The 17,871-nt window shown below is 40.3% G+C and overlaps 1 protein-coding gene across 1 annotated transcript in view; it reads left to right on the plus strand.

The window, feature by feature from the left end:
• Positions 1–1,602: 1,602 nt before the first annotated feature.
• Positions 1,603–17,871, plus strand: part of LOC149314776 (cytosolic phospholipase A2 epsilon-like) — a 61,482-nt gene continuing 45,213 nt past the window's right edge. Inside the window, exons 1-3 of the mRNA XM_089523518.1 lie at positions 1,603–1,725; positions 6,255–6,344; positions 15,452–15,524. Of these exons, the coding sequence (XP_089379644.1) occupies positions 1,603–1,725; positions 6,255–6,344; positions 15,452–15,524 (286 nt within the window). The remainder of the gene's footprint in view (positions 1,726–6,254; positions 6,345–15,451; positions 15,525–17,871) is intronic.

The raw sequence follows: 17,871 nt of genomic DNA on the forward strand, positions 1-17,871 counted from the left end.
TCTTGGCAGAACCCACTGAACCTCATCTCAGTTTTTAAATTTATTTTGCCATGGTTTTCAGATGATTGGCATGGATGCTGAAGTCGCTGTGAGCATCATCCTGAGTGTCTTCCTCACCAAGTCTCAAACCACTTCTACTACTTTGACTTTGAAGTCTACTGGTGAACAGTTAGACAGTAGAACAGCAGTATTACCATCCTCTCCAACATAATGTGCAAACACAAACCAGTACTCACTTGGATTAGAGGTCTGGAGAAGGAAGTGGGACTCATATCAGTGACATAACTCCCACTCATCAACTCTACAATGTGCACTGGGGACTTATATTTCATGAAGTGTGATATATGGAGGGAAAGAATATTTGTAATTATTCATTCAGAGGTTTTAAAAAATCCAGATTTTCCTACAGTCTAGAAAATGTCTTACAAAAAATAATAGACCAGTAAGAATTTTGTGTAATTTTCTCCTGGTATTTAACATCCTCAGGTAATGTGGAGGAATTACATATTCTATGGAGAAAAACATGGTGCAGTGGAGTGTTGGACTATGACTATGGACCAGGGTGTGAATCCTTGCTTAGCCATGGAAGCCCACTGGGTGATCCTGAGCAATTCGTACTTTCTCAGCCACAGACGAAGTCAAAGGCAACTCACTTCTGAACAAATGTTGCCAAGAAATCCTTGTGATAGGTTTGCCTTAGCTTTACCATAAGTCAGTAATGATTTGAAGGCACACGACAACAACAATGCACGTGCGTGTGCCGCGCGCACGCACGCACACACACTGAATTGCTATTTAGTGTTCTCCCATAGATTTAGTGTCCTCTCAGGAACATTGTTGAAAAAAAAATGGTTTCCCAATAACCACATTGGAAGAATGCACTATACTGTTTTACTATCCTTCATCAAGAGTCTTGTTTGGGGGGAAATGGTTTCTCAGTAAGCACATTAGAAGAATGCACTATACTGTTTTAATATCCTTCATCAAGAGTCTTGTCTAGGTTGGGAATTGCTGTGGTTGGGAAGAAGGTTTTTTAAAATAAAGAGCAATAAGTGGGGGAAGTCTTGCCTCTTGTCATTAAATGTAAGCCCTGTCATGCCATTTCATAAATAAATAAATAAATAAATCTCCACCATTGAAGATTTTTTTGTTTCCACTGCCCTAGGTTTCTTCAGTAAATGTCTTGTAGAACCCTTAGTACAGCATTTTATTGGACATTTATAATTGGTTCTCTATAAATACCTAAGCTCCCCTGAGTATAGCTTGATGTTCTACTTGGACTTCTTGTGTTTAATATTTTAAAATATATAAGTATGTATCCTTTCATAGAAAAAGAAATGTAAACTTTGCTCAAGCTCTAATTATACAGCATGAATACATCCGAAGTTCCCAGGTATCTGCTACTCCTCTGCAAACCTATTAAGGCAGAAAGAGAGAGAGAGAGAGAGAAAGAGATCTTTCACAATCTGTTTCCTCTAGGCAATGTGTCTCTTCATTTCAGATTCCCTCACCCACTGGAGTAAGAGAAAATGGGCAGGGATCCATTTCTCTTCTGAAATCCCAAAGGGCGGGCCTTGAATTTAATTTTAAGACACCTTCTCAATGACTCCTGGCAGCATTACAGCTCTAAAAATGTTCCAGGAATACCTGCCAACTGAAGTGACTGTGGAAGCTGCACATGCCTTGAATTTAGTCAAAACTGCATCATGCTCAAGTTCATGTCAGGTAAGGAACACTTTCAGATAAAACAGCTTCCAGAAATTAACCTTATAATTTGTTTTCTTTTCTTATTTATCTGTGTTGATATCTGGGACACTCAAAAGATAAAAGAGAAGTCTCTTTGGAGGCACAGTTCAAAGCTGGTTATGATCTATAAAGTCCATAAGATTTATAACATTAAAGACTTGGGAACAAACTATTTGGAATACCCTTATGAGCTTGCCTAGGTTTTTAAAAAGATCTTTAAGGGCAGATCCTCTCTTGATTCTGACAGTGAAGGCATATTTGATGGAGAGGTGAGAGACCACCTCATGGTTGGTTGCTTCCAGACATTGTTTCTCTCTATTGTGGGAACTAGCTCAGCTCCCTGTTTGTTCTCTTTCCAATGGAAGACTTTTTTTCATTCAAGCAAGCCATCAGTTTTCAGGCTGACAGAATGTTGAAAGTGGCCTGCCAGTTTAGGTGCTGGCCAGACTTTGGAAAAATAACCTTTTAGACCCCTTGTCTCGGTGTATTTTAATGATATATTTATTTGTATTTATATTATGTTTTAGTCACAATTTTTCTTTAAGGTTTTTTAAAAAAATATTTGTTAGACACCTGAACGCTTTTTTGAGGTAGAAAGGCAGGGCATAACACAAATGATTGAATGGATGGATGAATGGATGGACGGACAGATGTACAGTATGTGAATCCAGGCTTTAAAACATTCTGCACTCTCCCATGCAACCCCAGGGCGGCATGCAGGTATCAATGTCCAGATGTACTCCGTGTCTCTATGATAGTTGGTGTGGAGGTAGAGCTTTGTATTGATTAAATAATTCTGACATTTGATTCCTGCTGGCACTAGTTGAATGGGACTTGGTGCCCATTCTCCTGGCCTGAGATTGAAGTACAGTAGCAGCTGGTCTTGGAATCAAGGATGGGCTTTTCATTGTCATTAGACTGGCAAAAAGCAGTCTTTTTTTTCCACCTCCTCTGACTAAACTTCTGCCATCCCACTTTTAAGCTGCTTTTAAAATGTCCAGTTTCTCTCTCCTCCTCCCACCTTTCCCCTTTGTCCTTAGCTTTCTTCAGTTGCTGCAAAATGAATTCAAAGTGCAAAAGTACTTTGCAGTCAGTTAACTCAGTGGGGTGTGGGTGAGGGAGAAAGGAAAGGAATATTGCCCTTCCCAGTAGATTCAGACAAAAGCAAACTGCTGCAGCCTCTCCTAGCCTGTGTATTTTTCATGAATAATAACTTTTTGCCAACTTGATGACACCCTATTTGTCCACATATGCCCCAGTTTTCATCTGTCTAATGTTGGAAGGTATGTATTTATTTTTAGCACCTCCATTTGTGAGGATTTTGACACAAAGAAGATGAGTAGGAGGAGCACCTGTCCCAGCAATGGTCTCAGTCAGTATGGACTTAGGAACATGCTTGAATGGAAAGAAAAGAAAAGAAAAGAAAAGAAAGAAAGTGCACCTTACATATTGAACACAGTGTGTAATAACTCCTTGATCAGTGTGACATTGTTGGATATATATACCATCTCCTCCAGGTTATGCTTCATTCATTCTCCTACCCTCACTAGTGTAAACTGAATGAACAGCTATCACAGAGGAAAAAATTTAGTACAAAAATCAATTAAAAAAAGTCTCTAACAGATTACATCTATTTACTTAATAATAATAATAATAATAATAATAATAATAATATTTATGTATTTGTGTTTTCCCACCTCTCCCAGGTGGATCGAAGTGGGAATACAACCAATAAAATGCATACAAAAACATATCCATAAAATACAATACAGTAGTTATTACATTAAAACGTACACTATCATCAATTAACACTAACAGTACAATTATATAATAATCAGAAGGGGAGACAATCTTTCTTACACAAGATCAGGTGGATAAGCTTGCCAGAAGAGATCCATCTTAACTGCCTTCTTAAATGCCTCCAAGGAGGCAATAAGACAGATCTCCTCCAGGACACTATTCCACAATTTAGGAACAGCTGCAGTGAAGGCTCTTTGGGAAGTTGTTGTTAATCTAGACATTTGTGGTTCTAACACATTCTTCCCAGTTGTTCTGAGAGTGTTGACCTGTCAACAGTTGATTCAGTGGGTCTACTCTGATCAGTAGTAATGAACAGGAGAAGGCCCTCAAGTTTTGATCACTGTATCTCTCCCATATGAACCTGCCAGAACACTAAGGGGTTGTTCTCACTAGGTGAAACCCCGCGTTCTGAATCGAATCCAAGGATTGGCGTTCCTATTAGGATCCGATTTAAACCTAGAACGGTTCTAGAGCAACCCGCAATCGTCTCCACTACAAATCGAATTGTAGAGCGGAATAAAATTTTGATTCGAGTTTTCCTCATTTAACGCGTGTTAAAAAAACACTAGGGTCTGACCTACGTTTTTCCATTGATTCGATTTAGGAACCGGAGCATTTAAATAGGAACAACAGCCTTTGAAATTGCGTTAGATGAATGGGAGGAGCGGAGTGCGATGGGGCTGTCCTTGGGGGAGTTGCCCTTTCTGTCCCCATCCGTCTGGCTGTCGCCATTTTTGCTTCCCTCACCCCTTTGTCCGCTGTGGTCTTTCAATAAGAGATAAGGATTATTTTTATTTTTTATTTTAATGGTTTACAGGCGCTTAATCTCTTCAGCGCTTTAAACACCTGAAGTCCCGGCTGCTCAAGGCTTCCCCCGGTGGATTGCAACCTCCCCTCTGTGTGGGGAGAGCCCATTTCTAACGGAGGAGAGGCAGGGAAGGGATGGCTCCTCGCGAGGAGACATTCCCTGCCCGCTTGGGCACTGATCTCGCCCAGACAGGGAAGGGAAGGCTCCTCGCGAGGAGGCATCTGATCTCACCCAGGCAAGGAAGGGCTCTGATCAATGGGGGGGGGGGGGAATAGAGCCTTTCTCCCTCCATTTCTCAAATGGAATCTGCCTTCTCCTCCAACCCTGGAAAGAGAATCTTTGGGAAGAGTGCTCCCTCCCTGCTTTTCCAGCAGCCTCCTTCATTGATCTCTGTGCTCTCTGAAGGGATTCTCCCTGGCTTTCTTGGGAGAAAGGATGCTGCCCTCCAAAACCTATCCCATAGTTCCTCTGGAAAGAGCTTCGCTTTTTGCCAGCAGCCTCCTTCATTGATCTCTGTGCTCTCTGAAGGGATTCTCCCTGGCTGTCAATGAAATGGAAACGATGCCAAAAGATAAATCGCTTCCAAATATTCCAGATTAACGTTACGTCATTCTGACGTACTATTGATTGACAGCTCCAAATAAGGTATGGAGGAGAAGAATCGCTTTATTTAAACACCAATTTCATGCCAAGTAGGAACGCTTGCAGGTAAAAACTTCCATTTAAATAACCAGATGGGAACGATGAACAAAGCGATTCGGATAGCGGGATAAGAACAGTGTTATTTTGAATCGATTTTATTAAAAACGTTGTATTTTAAATCGTTTCAAATCTTAAGTGGGAACAACCCGCAAGATCTTTTGGGAAGGCTTTCTCTCAGTCCCACCACCATTGCAGGCTTGTGAGGACACAAGAGAGAGCCTTCTTGGTAGCTGCTCCCATATTTTGGAACACTCTTCTGCGGGAAGCTAGGCTGGCCCCCTCCTTGGCCGCCTTATTGTGTCAGGCTAAGATGTTCTTATTTAAGCAGGCATTCCACATATAATTATACCAGGGTGGCCTTTATTTAGAATGAGTGTTTTAATTATGTCTTTTAACTTTTATATATATTTTAACATAATTTTATAATGTTTTTAGATTATCTTAATTGTTTTAAATTTTATTGTGATGTTTTTAACATGGTTTTTTGTCTGCGAGCTGCCTTGAGTCCCTTCTGGGAGAAAGATGGCTTACAAATGAAATAAATAAATAAATAATGAATCACATAAACTGGAATTCTATAACATTTACCTGAGAGGAAACTCCACTCAAAACAATATATGAGATTGTGCTGTTAATTTGAAAATATGTCATTATGTGAAATGGAAGGATGTCATTTACATTCTTTCATCTTTATCATGCAATTCAGCATTTCCATTCAAGAATGTAGGTAAAAAAGTTACATGGGGTGAAGCAGACCAGCAGCACGGCGTGGCCTCTGGCTACTCCAGCTGCAATTGGGCCACGATTGAACCAGGACCATGGCAACTGGATGGCCCATTCTCAAATGACCCACCAGCAGGAGTGGTTTTTTTACTGCTCCTTTTGCCGGTGGCTTTAGGCTGCCTTACACAGCCTCAGAGTGACTTCTGGCCAGTCCAGGGGCATGTGTCACCTACATGCCATGCCCCCAAAGTGGCCAGTAGCCGCTCCTTTTGCTTCGTCTTCTTCGGGTCATAGCTATTGATTCTTTTGAGTGTTGGCTCTCAATTGTTGCACTCAAGTACTTAATCACCAACTGTTCTGCATCAATGTGTTTCAACATTTCTTTCTCTTTGTGTCACACACTATTACAACATGATAATTTTGTTGGGTTACATGTTTTATCTTTTTTATAAAAGTACTGTTCTGTACCTTTCAGGACGTCATTATAAAAGCATATCCTGTGGAAAACACGGAAATCAAACCAGTGATCCAGCACAATGAAGTACAGTATAATTCTCCATACAAGGTACTGCAAACATTAAGAATTGCAGGAAGGCTGAGATCTAGGCCATGGATAGATGGAGGAAAAGAAATGTTCCTACCCTGTTCCCACATTGACTTATTTAGATGATGTATTGGACCAAAACAGGCAAAACACAGGTTCTATTCACATTCCAGGATGATTCTCCAGACTTAAACATTGGCTACAAATCAGGCTAGAAACTTCAGAGAATTCCCTGAGCATGCAAACTTTGTACCCAGTACGGGGATGAGGAAAAGAGCATTGATGGGCAGATGGAAGAGGTCAAGAGGAAATCCACTGAAGTCTTCCTATCTGGCAATTCTAATTCCCACCACAGCACTGTCACTTTCATGTACACACAGTTACTCCAGTGTACACTGCTTTTTAACAGGACCGAAGCCATTACGGGAGGGGGAAGTGTGCAGACAGTGCTGCTAGTATCAGCCCACTGTGCGTACTTGTTATGTGGACAGCTCATCTTTCCTGCAGATCTGGAAGCCCTAACAAATGTCAGAGAGAGAGAAAGAGAACTAATGGCCATCTATATGAACAGATAATTCATCCTAGCAGACATTCTTAAATTCTGGCCAAGCTCATATAGTGAGATATGGTCCTTCAGTTGGAAGAAACGTTTCTGCCAACAGTCTCAAGAATTTGATCAGGAGGGCTTTAAACTGAGTTTCGTGGGGGAGGGAGACAATATTAAGGAAGGCAAAAGGGCTGGAGAAAATAGTCAAAGTGACATAGAGGAAACAAGACAAATAGTTCAAGGACCCAACAATGGGAGGCAAAAAACTTGCACAGGCAGCAAGTAAATGGGACCCATGGTCTGCGATGTCTCTACACTAATGCATAGAGTGAGCATGGGAAATAAGCAAGATGAACTTGAACTCCTAGTACAACAAAGCAAATATGATATAATAGGCATCACTGAAACCTGGTGGGATGAGTCTCATGATTGGAATATGGAAATAGAGGGGTATAACCTTTTTAAGAGAAAGAGGCCAAATAGGAAAGGAGGAGGAATAGCACTATATCAGAGATATTTACACCAGTGAAGAGATCCAGGACATCAATCATGGAAGCCAGGTGGAGAGCATATGGATAAGAATCAAAGGGGAGGATGTTACGGTGGGAGTCTACTACAGACCCCCAAGTCAGACTGAGGAATTGGATGATATCTTTCTAGAACAGATGACCACACAGTCAGAAAAGAGAGATGTAGTAGTGATGGGCGACTTCAACTACCCTGATATTTGCTGGAAGTCAAACTCAGCCAAATCCACAAGGTCTAGCAAATTCCTCACTTGCCTGAAGTACTATTTCATGGTCCAAAAGGTGGAAGAGGCAACAAGGGGGTCAGCTATTTTGGATCTGATCCTAACCAACAAAGATGACTTGGTTAATGGGGTACAAGTGGTGGGATCATTAGGTGGAAGTGACCATGTTCTCCTGGAGTTTGTTATACAATGGAAAGGAGAAGCCAGGCATAGTCAGACACGCATTCTAGACTTTAGGAGAGCGGATTTCAATAAACTTAGAGAAGTATTGAGGGTGATCCCGTGGTCAGAAATACTAAAAGATAAGGGAGTTCAGGACGGATGGGACTTTCTCAAAAGGGAGATACTGAAGGCACAATTTCAAACAGTTCCAATGAGGAAGAAAAATAGGAGATGTCTCAAGAAACCAGGATGGATGACTAAAGAACTTTCAACTGAGCTAAGTTTTAAATGAAACATGTATAAGAAATGGGAAAAGGGGGAAATCACAAAAACGGAATTCAAAGAAATAGCAGGCATGTGTAGGGGTAAAATCAGAATGAATTGTGCCTTCTCATGATGTGGCCAAAATATGAGAGCCTCAGTTTGATCATATTGGCTTCTAGGGCAATAAAATGTTAATAATCCAACACAAGAGATTGCTGCTCTTTCAGCAAGTGAATGTTTGTACAGTGCGCCCGCATTATACGTGGCTTTCAGCATATGCTGAAAGCCGCACGGGAGCGTGTGAGGCAGCTCATCCCATTCGGATGAATGGGGTGTGCACTGCCGCACTGCCACATGCACAAGCCCCATTCACTTGAATGGGGCTTGAGCATGCGCGGTATTTGCCTTATGGGGGGGGGAAGGGGGGACAGAATGGATCACCCGCATAAGCCAATGGCGGACTATATGGTAATGGCTTTGTGGTGCCTCCAACAACGATCATAGAGGAAAGAATTTTGTGCAATTAATGGCAGAAAGCACATAACAGCAGTGTAAGAGAAAATTTTCCTCCAGGTCAAATAAATATTTTTGTTGATTTTTGTTTATTTTCATTTCATTGCACCATCATTCCATCCCCCCCCCCCATTTTTATGCCACCTTTCTCCCAGAAAAGGACCCAAGGCAGCTGACAAGATAAAACATTTTTATAACTTTACAGTAAAAATTTAAAAACAATTAAAAAAAATAAAGTCTTCTACTTAAAACAGTATAAAATTAACATTAAAACATTCTGAAGTTAGAAACACAACTAAGGAGATTATCACACAGCGTTTTCCTACTGGGCTGGGCACGGGATGTAAACTTAATGGAACTAATGTTATTGCACAGCTCCATTCTCATGCAGTACTCATCCCACACCTAGTCTGGCCTTCTCCCATTCCTGGTCAAAAATGGAAAAATTCCATTCATAGTTATCATGATCACTTCCCTTGTGTTCTGATTGGTCGGGACTCCCTCCTCTCTTAGAACATCCCCCAAACTCTACTCTTCTTGTGGTGGTGACATGAGGAGGGTGACACAGATAATTTTATTTTTTCCCCAGTTTTTAAATTATAAATATATAATTGGGTTGGGTTCCCCATGTATTGAAATTGAAAGTAGCAGAAAATGGTATTTTTGGATATGAAAAAGCCATTGTGTTGCCTTTAAATTTACAATATAACAGTTCATCATAACATTTGTGTATGCATGCACAAAAAAGGGATGGGTTATGAATGACCTGAGCACCATTCCTGCTAGAACAGCAAAGGATGTGAAATAGTATTCATTGTCATCATGTTAACATTGCACACTTAGGAATAAAATGCAGTAATACCTGTTCCTGTATCATTAGTTTACAGAGCATTTCTGGGATGCAACTGGAATGTTATGTACGCTTGTGTGATAATCTCTTAAAACACTCACCCCATATAAAAGCCACCTTCTCGTGATTATATATTAAAAGGTTTGCCTGAATAAAAATGTTTTTGTTTGCTGGCAAAAGGAAAACAGGAGGGGGCTAGGCTAGCCGCCCATGGAAGGGAATTCCAAAGGGTGGAAGGTGCTTTCTCCTGAGAGCGAGAACCTGTGATGGTGGCAGGACTGAGGGAAAGCCTTCTTCTGCAGATCTTAAACCTCTGGCAGGTTGGTATGGGGAGATATGGTCTCTTAAATAGTCTGGACCTAAGCCATATAGTACTTTATAGGTCATGATCAGCACTTCATTTTTTTTCTTTCCTGTGAAACTTTTTGTGGCACTTAAAATTTATTGTCATTGTTTCTAAAGCCAGCAAATGAAATTGTCTTAATAATATAGTCAGCCATCCTTATCCATGTAATTTTTTTATCCACAGATTCAAGCATCCACGGCTTGAAAATACTTTAAAAATATACAAATTCCCATAGGTAAACCTTGATTTGGCCGTTTTATATAAAGGACACCATTTTACTGTGCCATAATATTTAATGGGACTTGAGCATCCATGGATTTTGGTATCCACAGGGAGTCCTGGAACCAAACCCCAGCAGATACCAAGGGCACACTTTAATTTACAATAGTATAGTACAATAGTATAAATAGGCCCCAAACATTTTTGGCCTACCGCCCTCTTTCCTCTTGGACAACTCTAGCATCCCCAGTGTCTATTTCTTCATATTAGGTGTACTGTTGTAGTGCAAACTGAAAATAACCAAACTTGGTTGCTGTTCCCTTTGCACCTGGTCATCTTGGGAACAGCAATCAAGCAGCTGGCTGAGCAGCAACTGAGAAGCCTATCATCTATGCTGGCCTTGCAGCAAAGGCCAGGGTGGGCAAGAGGCTTCTCCATTTCTACTCCAAAGGTGACTGGGTGCAATGGGAGAAACCTCTCCCCAGTGAGGAAGGACTCTCAGTCCTTCTCACTTTTTCTCCAGTAAGGAACAACTCTTAATCTGAGAGAGGCAAAGGACTCTTTCAAAGAATTGATTCTGGATACCCCTCCCCCTCCTTCCCAGAAGCATGCCTTCATCACACAGCTTTGAGTTGCCTCCCCCCCCCCCACACACACACACATTGTATCTTCTGGAATCTCTTCTCTCAGCTTGTCCAATAAAATGAAGCAGGTAAAGCAGCACAGTTCCAACCTGCCAACCAATTCCCAGCAAAGCTCAGAAAGCTTAGGTAGGTAGGGTCCCAAATGTAAAAACTCCTTTTTGCCTCCACTTCTCCCTCACTGTCATGTGCTTTCACTTTCCACTCCACTCTGTCAATCTGCCCCAACTTGGCAGCTCACATGAGGGAGTGAAGAGTGGGAGAAGCCATCACACAAAGCAATCAACAAGGTTGTGCAGTTGTTTTGAGGGATCCTGAAAAGAAACGTTTCATGCAACTCTTGTGTCCACTGTAGTCCTAAAGGCTACTGGTTCCCCTTGTCTTTCTCGCACACCAGTACTTTGACTGTCACCCCCTTACCACCCCCTTTCCTTCACTGTCCCTCCCCCTGGATCTTTCCAGTGTCCACTTGGGGAATCACTTAGTTATAATTATCCAGCTACAACAGACACTAACTAGCAATCGTATTACCAGATTCCAGTGGTAAAACAGTAATTGTGGAATCCCAACACATACTTTTGCTATAATACATGCTGCACAGGGTGTTTGTGCATTTCTTTTTTTCACGCCATGCATATTTATACTTAATGTGCATAGGCCTCTCTCTGATATCTAATGGTTACATTTCCATTTTATTCAGTAAAATCATATTTTGTTCCCTTTGCTCTAAAATCATGTCTAGCATGAGAACTCTGGGTGACAAGGTGACAGAGAATTGGCCTCAAACATGGGAGACCTTTGCTTGTGAATTTATGTGAGACATGCAGTAAACTTGGAATTTTAGTCCCTACCACTTGCAGCCTTCTCCATTGAACATAACTTGCTCAGATTTCTTGAATACATTTTTTAGGGTTCATGGGGTGCATGATTGCAAGCATATTGGATAGATAGCTTTGGGCAAAGCATCATCTTAGGCCTTCAGGTCTTCATATATATTAGATGGTGGCCCATCTAGTGGAATTTTTATGAAGATACATGAAATAGAGACTATAATGTAAATTCTCCATTTAAAATGATCAACAAATGAAAAGTGATAATTAGGTTAATGCAAACCTACCCACTGACTTCTGTGCACTCAGGGCCACACCCACAGGAAGCAAAGAAATAATACCTGCTGCTATGATTGAGGATTATCATCAAATGTCTTGGTTACAGGAAATGATGAATGTCGGTGCTTCATTTCAACAGCATGACTAGATATTGGTAGCATTTTTTAAAAAAAAACCAAGGAGAAATAGAAACACCTTTTTTACGATCATTAAAAAGTACACACTACTGTCATGTTGGGGATTAAATCGCACCTTCCAGCAAGTTATGTGAATTAGAAAGATAAAGAAATATGCTGACTCCTTGTATTGTGTATCCTGATATTTGTAATGATAACGACTAGGAGGATTCATGTTTTGCAGTTTCATGGAATTCATTGATTGGTATTTGCCATGGATTACAGCTTAGTATCAGAGTATCTTCACAGTACAGGAAACAGAAAATGAATAACATGTACATGTATTTGATAACTGCCCAATTTTCCATTGCACTTAAATATTTAAACATTATAAATTATGATGGTCAGAGGAATATGAAAAGAAATATAATATAAACATGGATTTGAATTTATCAACATTAAAATAGATTTTATTTAGGGAAGGCATTGTTCATAATGGTCATTTAGACTAGGGTTGAGAAGTGAGTAGACGTGGGCTCCTGAGGCTGTACCCCTCCCCACAATATTTTGAAATTTTAAAGAGGAAAGCAGTGCATTTCATGCTAAATACAATGGGTTTTTTTTTTTGGGGGGGGGGTTTGCTGTTGTTGTTTTGAAAATGATTTTTTTCAAACAAAAATAAAAAAAGTAAAAAAAAATCATCCAAAAACAAAATCACAAGGTTCTCATAATCTCACCTGCCATAGATACTGCAATTTTCCTTTCTTATATGTGAGAAATATCACCGTATCAGACACTCCCATTAATATGAGTGGGGAGTTGGCTTTTTCCAAATATGCTTTTGAGGATTTAGAGGATTTAGAGAACCTTCTAGAATAATAGAAAATGAGTGCTTTTATAAGGGGAGTCTGTGAAAATTACTTTTTCTCCATTTCCACCAATAGATTCCCTTTGGTGAATCAAAATTCTTCAGTGGAATGAAGGAAACTTTCTTTTTCTGAAAGGTGAAATTTGGACTCAACCCAATGAAAAGATGTTACCCAAATACATTTCATCCTTTGGTAGGCATGACAAGGAATTTCAGTGGGAAATTGAATGGGTTCTACCTTGTTTCCAAAAATAATCCATTTGTACCTCACTGCACAACAAAATGCACTGTGGGTCAGAAATTCACACATTTGCATTTTAGATGCAAAAAAATTATGTGCACATTATAAAAATGAAAAGTACTACAATAATACAGTTCAAACCTATGCACAAACATGATATTGTTAATGGGGAAGTTATATAAAAATATAGAAAATGGGCTTAAAATTCCTTTTAAAATATTTTTATAGACACAACAATACAAATATACAAATGCACAGCAATTTTCTATATTTAAAAATCATACAAGGAAACACCATACCTAACTAACAGTAAGTGCAATTTATGACACTATGATACTTTATATGTATATATGTATTGCACACTAAACAGGAAAACAATGGCTTCAAACATACCTAAGGCACCTTTACGTTAATTATCTAGCTCCCTTTAGTTTATTCAAAAGTTAATACAATGATTACAATAATCTTTAAATCATGCTATTATAATATAAATAAAAGTTCTCACCAAGGACCTAACAAAAAATTTTAAACAAATAGTCTACTTTATATATCATTCTTTTAGAAACCTAAAACCATAACAGAACCTGTCTTATTTTTTATTTTCAGTCAGCATCCTCCACTCTTTCTTAAAATTATCCAAAGTTTTCTCACGTGTTAACACAGTCAGATTTTCCATTTCCACTAAATCATATAATTTTAACAACCACTCTTCATGTTATCATATAATGGAGCATTTTATCATAGGTCTTCTCCAAGAGATCATCTAGAAGTCCTGATGAGAATAATTCAAAATCTAACTGAAATTTAATTTTCAAAATTATGGATTTGTCTAAAAGCTTTTAGCACTGTCACAAGTCCACCACATATGAAAAAAAGTTCCTTCTTTTCTATGACATTTCCACATAAATTCAAGGAACCTTCATACATCTTAGGGGCTAAGCAAAGGGCAAGATAGCATGGGCTCAACCTCTCCTATCCTGGTCCTGGGTTGGTTGGGGATTGTCAGGTGTTTACACACCCATTCCCACATTGACTCTGGATCTGCTACCCATGAGTGCTCCTACTGAGAAGCCCCCATCACCATGTCTGTTGTAAAAATGGGATGTCTAGTTGCACTAACATGGCCAGGTGCCCCATTTCAGCATCAGATATGGCAATAAGGAGACTTCTCAATACCAGCAACAGCATGGCAATATAAGGAGAGGTGGGTACCATGTAAACAGTAGGGTTTGACATGGAGATTCCAGGAAACTCTGTGCCAAACCAGTGGTAACATTCACCTGGGGCAAGAGCTGTTTAAACTGGGATTGGATCAGATCCACTGGATCTGGGTCCAGTCTGGCAGGACCAGGATCACGGTTTTGGCCTGCATCATCTGACTCGAAGATGCAAGGCCTGGAAAACATGGGCCTTTTGGCCTGTGCGGACAACTTCTAAGAAAACTTTTCTGGGGTTAAATACCAATGGTACATCACTTTATTAAAAAATCTATAAAGTCATAACTCACCTACCTTGATTTTGCCATTTTATATAAGGGACATCATTTTACTATCCAGTGTATTTAATGGGATTTGAACATCCATGGATTTTGGTATCTACGGGGATCCTGGAATCAACTCCCAGCTGATACCAAGGACTCACTGTACATTGTAGATATCAGCTTAACATCATTAACTGATAAATGTGCATAAAATTCAAAAAAATTCTACGAACAAAGTATGGGAATGGGAATGAAGGAGGGATTTGGAGAAATGCCATGAAACTAAGGCGGGATACAGACCGCCAGAAACAGGTGGCCAGGAGCCACCTCTCTTTTCTGCATAGCTGCACCAAATTGCAAGGCACGGCTATGCGGAAAGAAAAGAAGTGGTGAAAAGTGACTTCCTTTAGCGCCACCTCAAACTGCCTGTGGCGATGCGATCACATCGCTGCCACGTGCGCCCTTCTGGATGGCACACAGCAGTGATGTCACAGATGTGTGCACCATGTATCCGCCGCCACACAGCGATGACGTCCTGGTGACATCCTAGGGTTGTGGGGCGTCTGGAAATGGCGCCCCGAGGCAACCCTAGCATGTCGCCAGGATGTGCTAAAGGGCCCGTCTGTCAAGGGCCAAAGTTTTTCACATCTCTCTCCTTAGTAATCCAGAGTAACATGGCAATAGAAGTGGTCAACTTTATTGTCTGCTTAATAGTATCTTTCTCATTTCCGCTCCTTGAAAATTAATGATGTTTAGTGGTCTGAAGAAGCAAAATTTATTTTATTTATTTTATTTATTTTAAGGATTTATATTCCACCTTTTTCACATTCATGTTTCTTTCATTCTTCAACCTAGATAATTACTTAGAAGTTCTTTTACAGAACTCCTAATAATGATTCAGCTTGTTCCTGTGCAACAGGCAAAACGCAGAGTGCAAGAAATTATACTTGACCAGAATCTGTTTATGCCTTTGCATGCAACATCACATTAATCTTTCCTTCTATATGTTGTTCTCCAGCAGATGGAAAGATTTCCTTGCAACTTGCTTAGTGTAAGAGTCATACGTATGAGGAATGCCCGCCAAGCTGATGCCTGTAAGTGGTCTTCTTTTGCTGTTTCACATTGTTTATGAAGTGAATATATTACAGTCATTGTTGTTTATTAGACATCTGTTATAGGAGTTTGTTACTGGCTAAATTATTGCACAAGAGACTATGTATTTCACTGTTCAAATATGGTTTACAGCTTAGTGATTCAATTCTCAAGATGGGTGATAGAGAGACATACCTGAATTGTATGTCAGTGAAAGGGGAATTTTCTGCATGTGAAGTGATGTTTTTCTGTGAAAGGTTTTGAGAAAATGTGGAACAGGACAAAATGTCTGCACTGGCTTCTTCAAAGGTGGACTGAATGGCAGTCTGCCAATAAATGGGCAGTTTGCACAGAGCGGTATCAAGCTGCACCATGGGATTATTATTTTTAGTTGTCTTCCCACCATGCATGTATAGAGTTGCATAACCTCACCTTTTGCGACCTCCAAAGACCTCCTGCATCCTGCCCAGATGCCATTCCATTGAATGGCTGCAACTTTGATCAGCCACACAGTCACGAGTGATGCTGTGGCAGTGCACGGCAGTGTTGCATTGGTATACTGAATAATAGATGCACATGGGGCCTCCCATACTTGCCCCCTTCACCCTCCTTCATTCCATGGCCCTTGCTGGACTGTCTGGTTTGTATATGCTGTAATTACATCCACTGGAGATGTTGCATGTTCATTTTTTTGCTTTGTCGCACCCCTACACTGGCGCTGGGCTGTTTCTATGCAGGAGCAAAGATGCACTTTTTCCACACTAAGCCAGAATATCCTGGCCTCTTTTTGCTCTGGTTTTTAGCCTTGGAGCCTAGCTGCATTCCAGTATCCACCCACTTTCAAGGCATGCATCATATAAACACCCCGTTGCCAAAGTGGATGGAAGCCATTTTATTTTGCCTCTGTGTTTTGGCCCCTAGTTAGCATGATAGAAGGTTTTAGTAAATTATTGCACTGGCAGTGAAAGAATTGTTAACCATAGTGGTGTTCTGCTAAATTACTATACCAGAAAAGGTGTAATGTGAATAACAAAGACAATATGTATTATCACATAGAAGAAGAATGCAGACCTGAGTCTGGGGACAGGATAAAGTTTGAAACTGTAACATGCTACACTGCTTTTACCACTTTCTTCAAGTTTGTGAAATACACAAAGAGCTCACAAGGTAACATGTGCATGAGATGGTGAGATACAACCATAAATAAAGGGTTGTAGAAACAGGTTGCACAGGTGAGATAATACAAAGGCTGGTTTGCTCACACCTACACATATTCACATTAGGCTACTGAAGCAGAACAGTTTCTAAAAACAAATATTGGGACTGGAGATGGAAATGAGTGTTCCGTTGAAGTTCAGTAGCTAGAGATCCTAACACAAACCCTTTTCTAAACACAAATTAATGTTGCAGATGATCTGCGTGGAATTAAGAATCAAGGTCTTCGTGGTCTTTTAGTAATCCTTTACATTTTGTTGACTGAAACTCTCTCACCATTGCCCTTGTTGGCTAGGGATGATGGGAATTGCAGGACAACAGTTTCTGGGGCAGGCACATGTTGCTCATCTCTGCTCAGGCTCAAGTTATAACTGGGAGAAGTTCAACTCATTTGCACAGAGGTAATTGGGTTAATTGGGTTTCCTGATTAATATATACTATATTTCACTGATTTCACCAATTTGCAGAGTGAAATTTGTAAGTGGTAGTAAAAGGAGGAAAAAGACTGGATTAAGGCTATGATAAATTTCTATCAAAAGGGTTCAGTTCTTTCCCTGTAGCTGCACACAGAGCATTAAAGGTAATGTTATTGCTATGTGTCCAGCTACAGGAAAGGAGCTGAATGCTTTTCCACATGCTACTGCTCTCTGTCAGTCAGTAAATAACCATATGGGGAGGGAAGCAACAAATCAAAGGTATGTTTAGGAGGTGACATGCTCTAGTTCCACCTGATAGAACTTTATGGTACCTGTTCCTGATTGAGGATCCATAAACTATTAGAGCTACAAGAGACTTGTCCTTTAGTCAATCTGGCAGCCATTGTGGGCATTGCAGTTGTGAAGGAAAGCCAGTCATAGCTAAAAACAGACTGCCTGAAAGCCAGATTCCTTAATTCTTTGTCTGCTTTCCTTCTCACCACTGCATGAAACTAGAGTAAGTGCAAGTACTACAGCTAGGGTACTAACAGGATTCCAGCAGTATTAAAGACATAATTGTATACTCTAGGAGTTGGATCTGTAGTTTGTTCCCGACCAAAGGAATGCCCCATGAGCAAAGACCCATCAGAAGAAGAGAGACAATTTCCGTGGATTTCTCTTCCTGCACCATACTGAAGAAACCTTGATCTTGGAGTTG

Source organism: Sceloporus occidentalis, unplaced genomic scaffold, assembly GCF_023333645.1.
Source record: "Sceloporus occidentalis isolate IW3139 unplaced genomic scaffold, rSceOcc1.0.p SCAF_4, whole genome shotgun sequence".
Classification (NCBI taxonomy): Eukaryota; Metazoa; Chordata; class Lepidosauria; order Squamata; family Phrynosomatidae; genus Sceloporus; species Sceloporus occidentalis.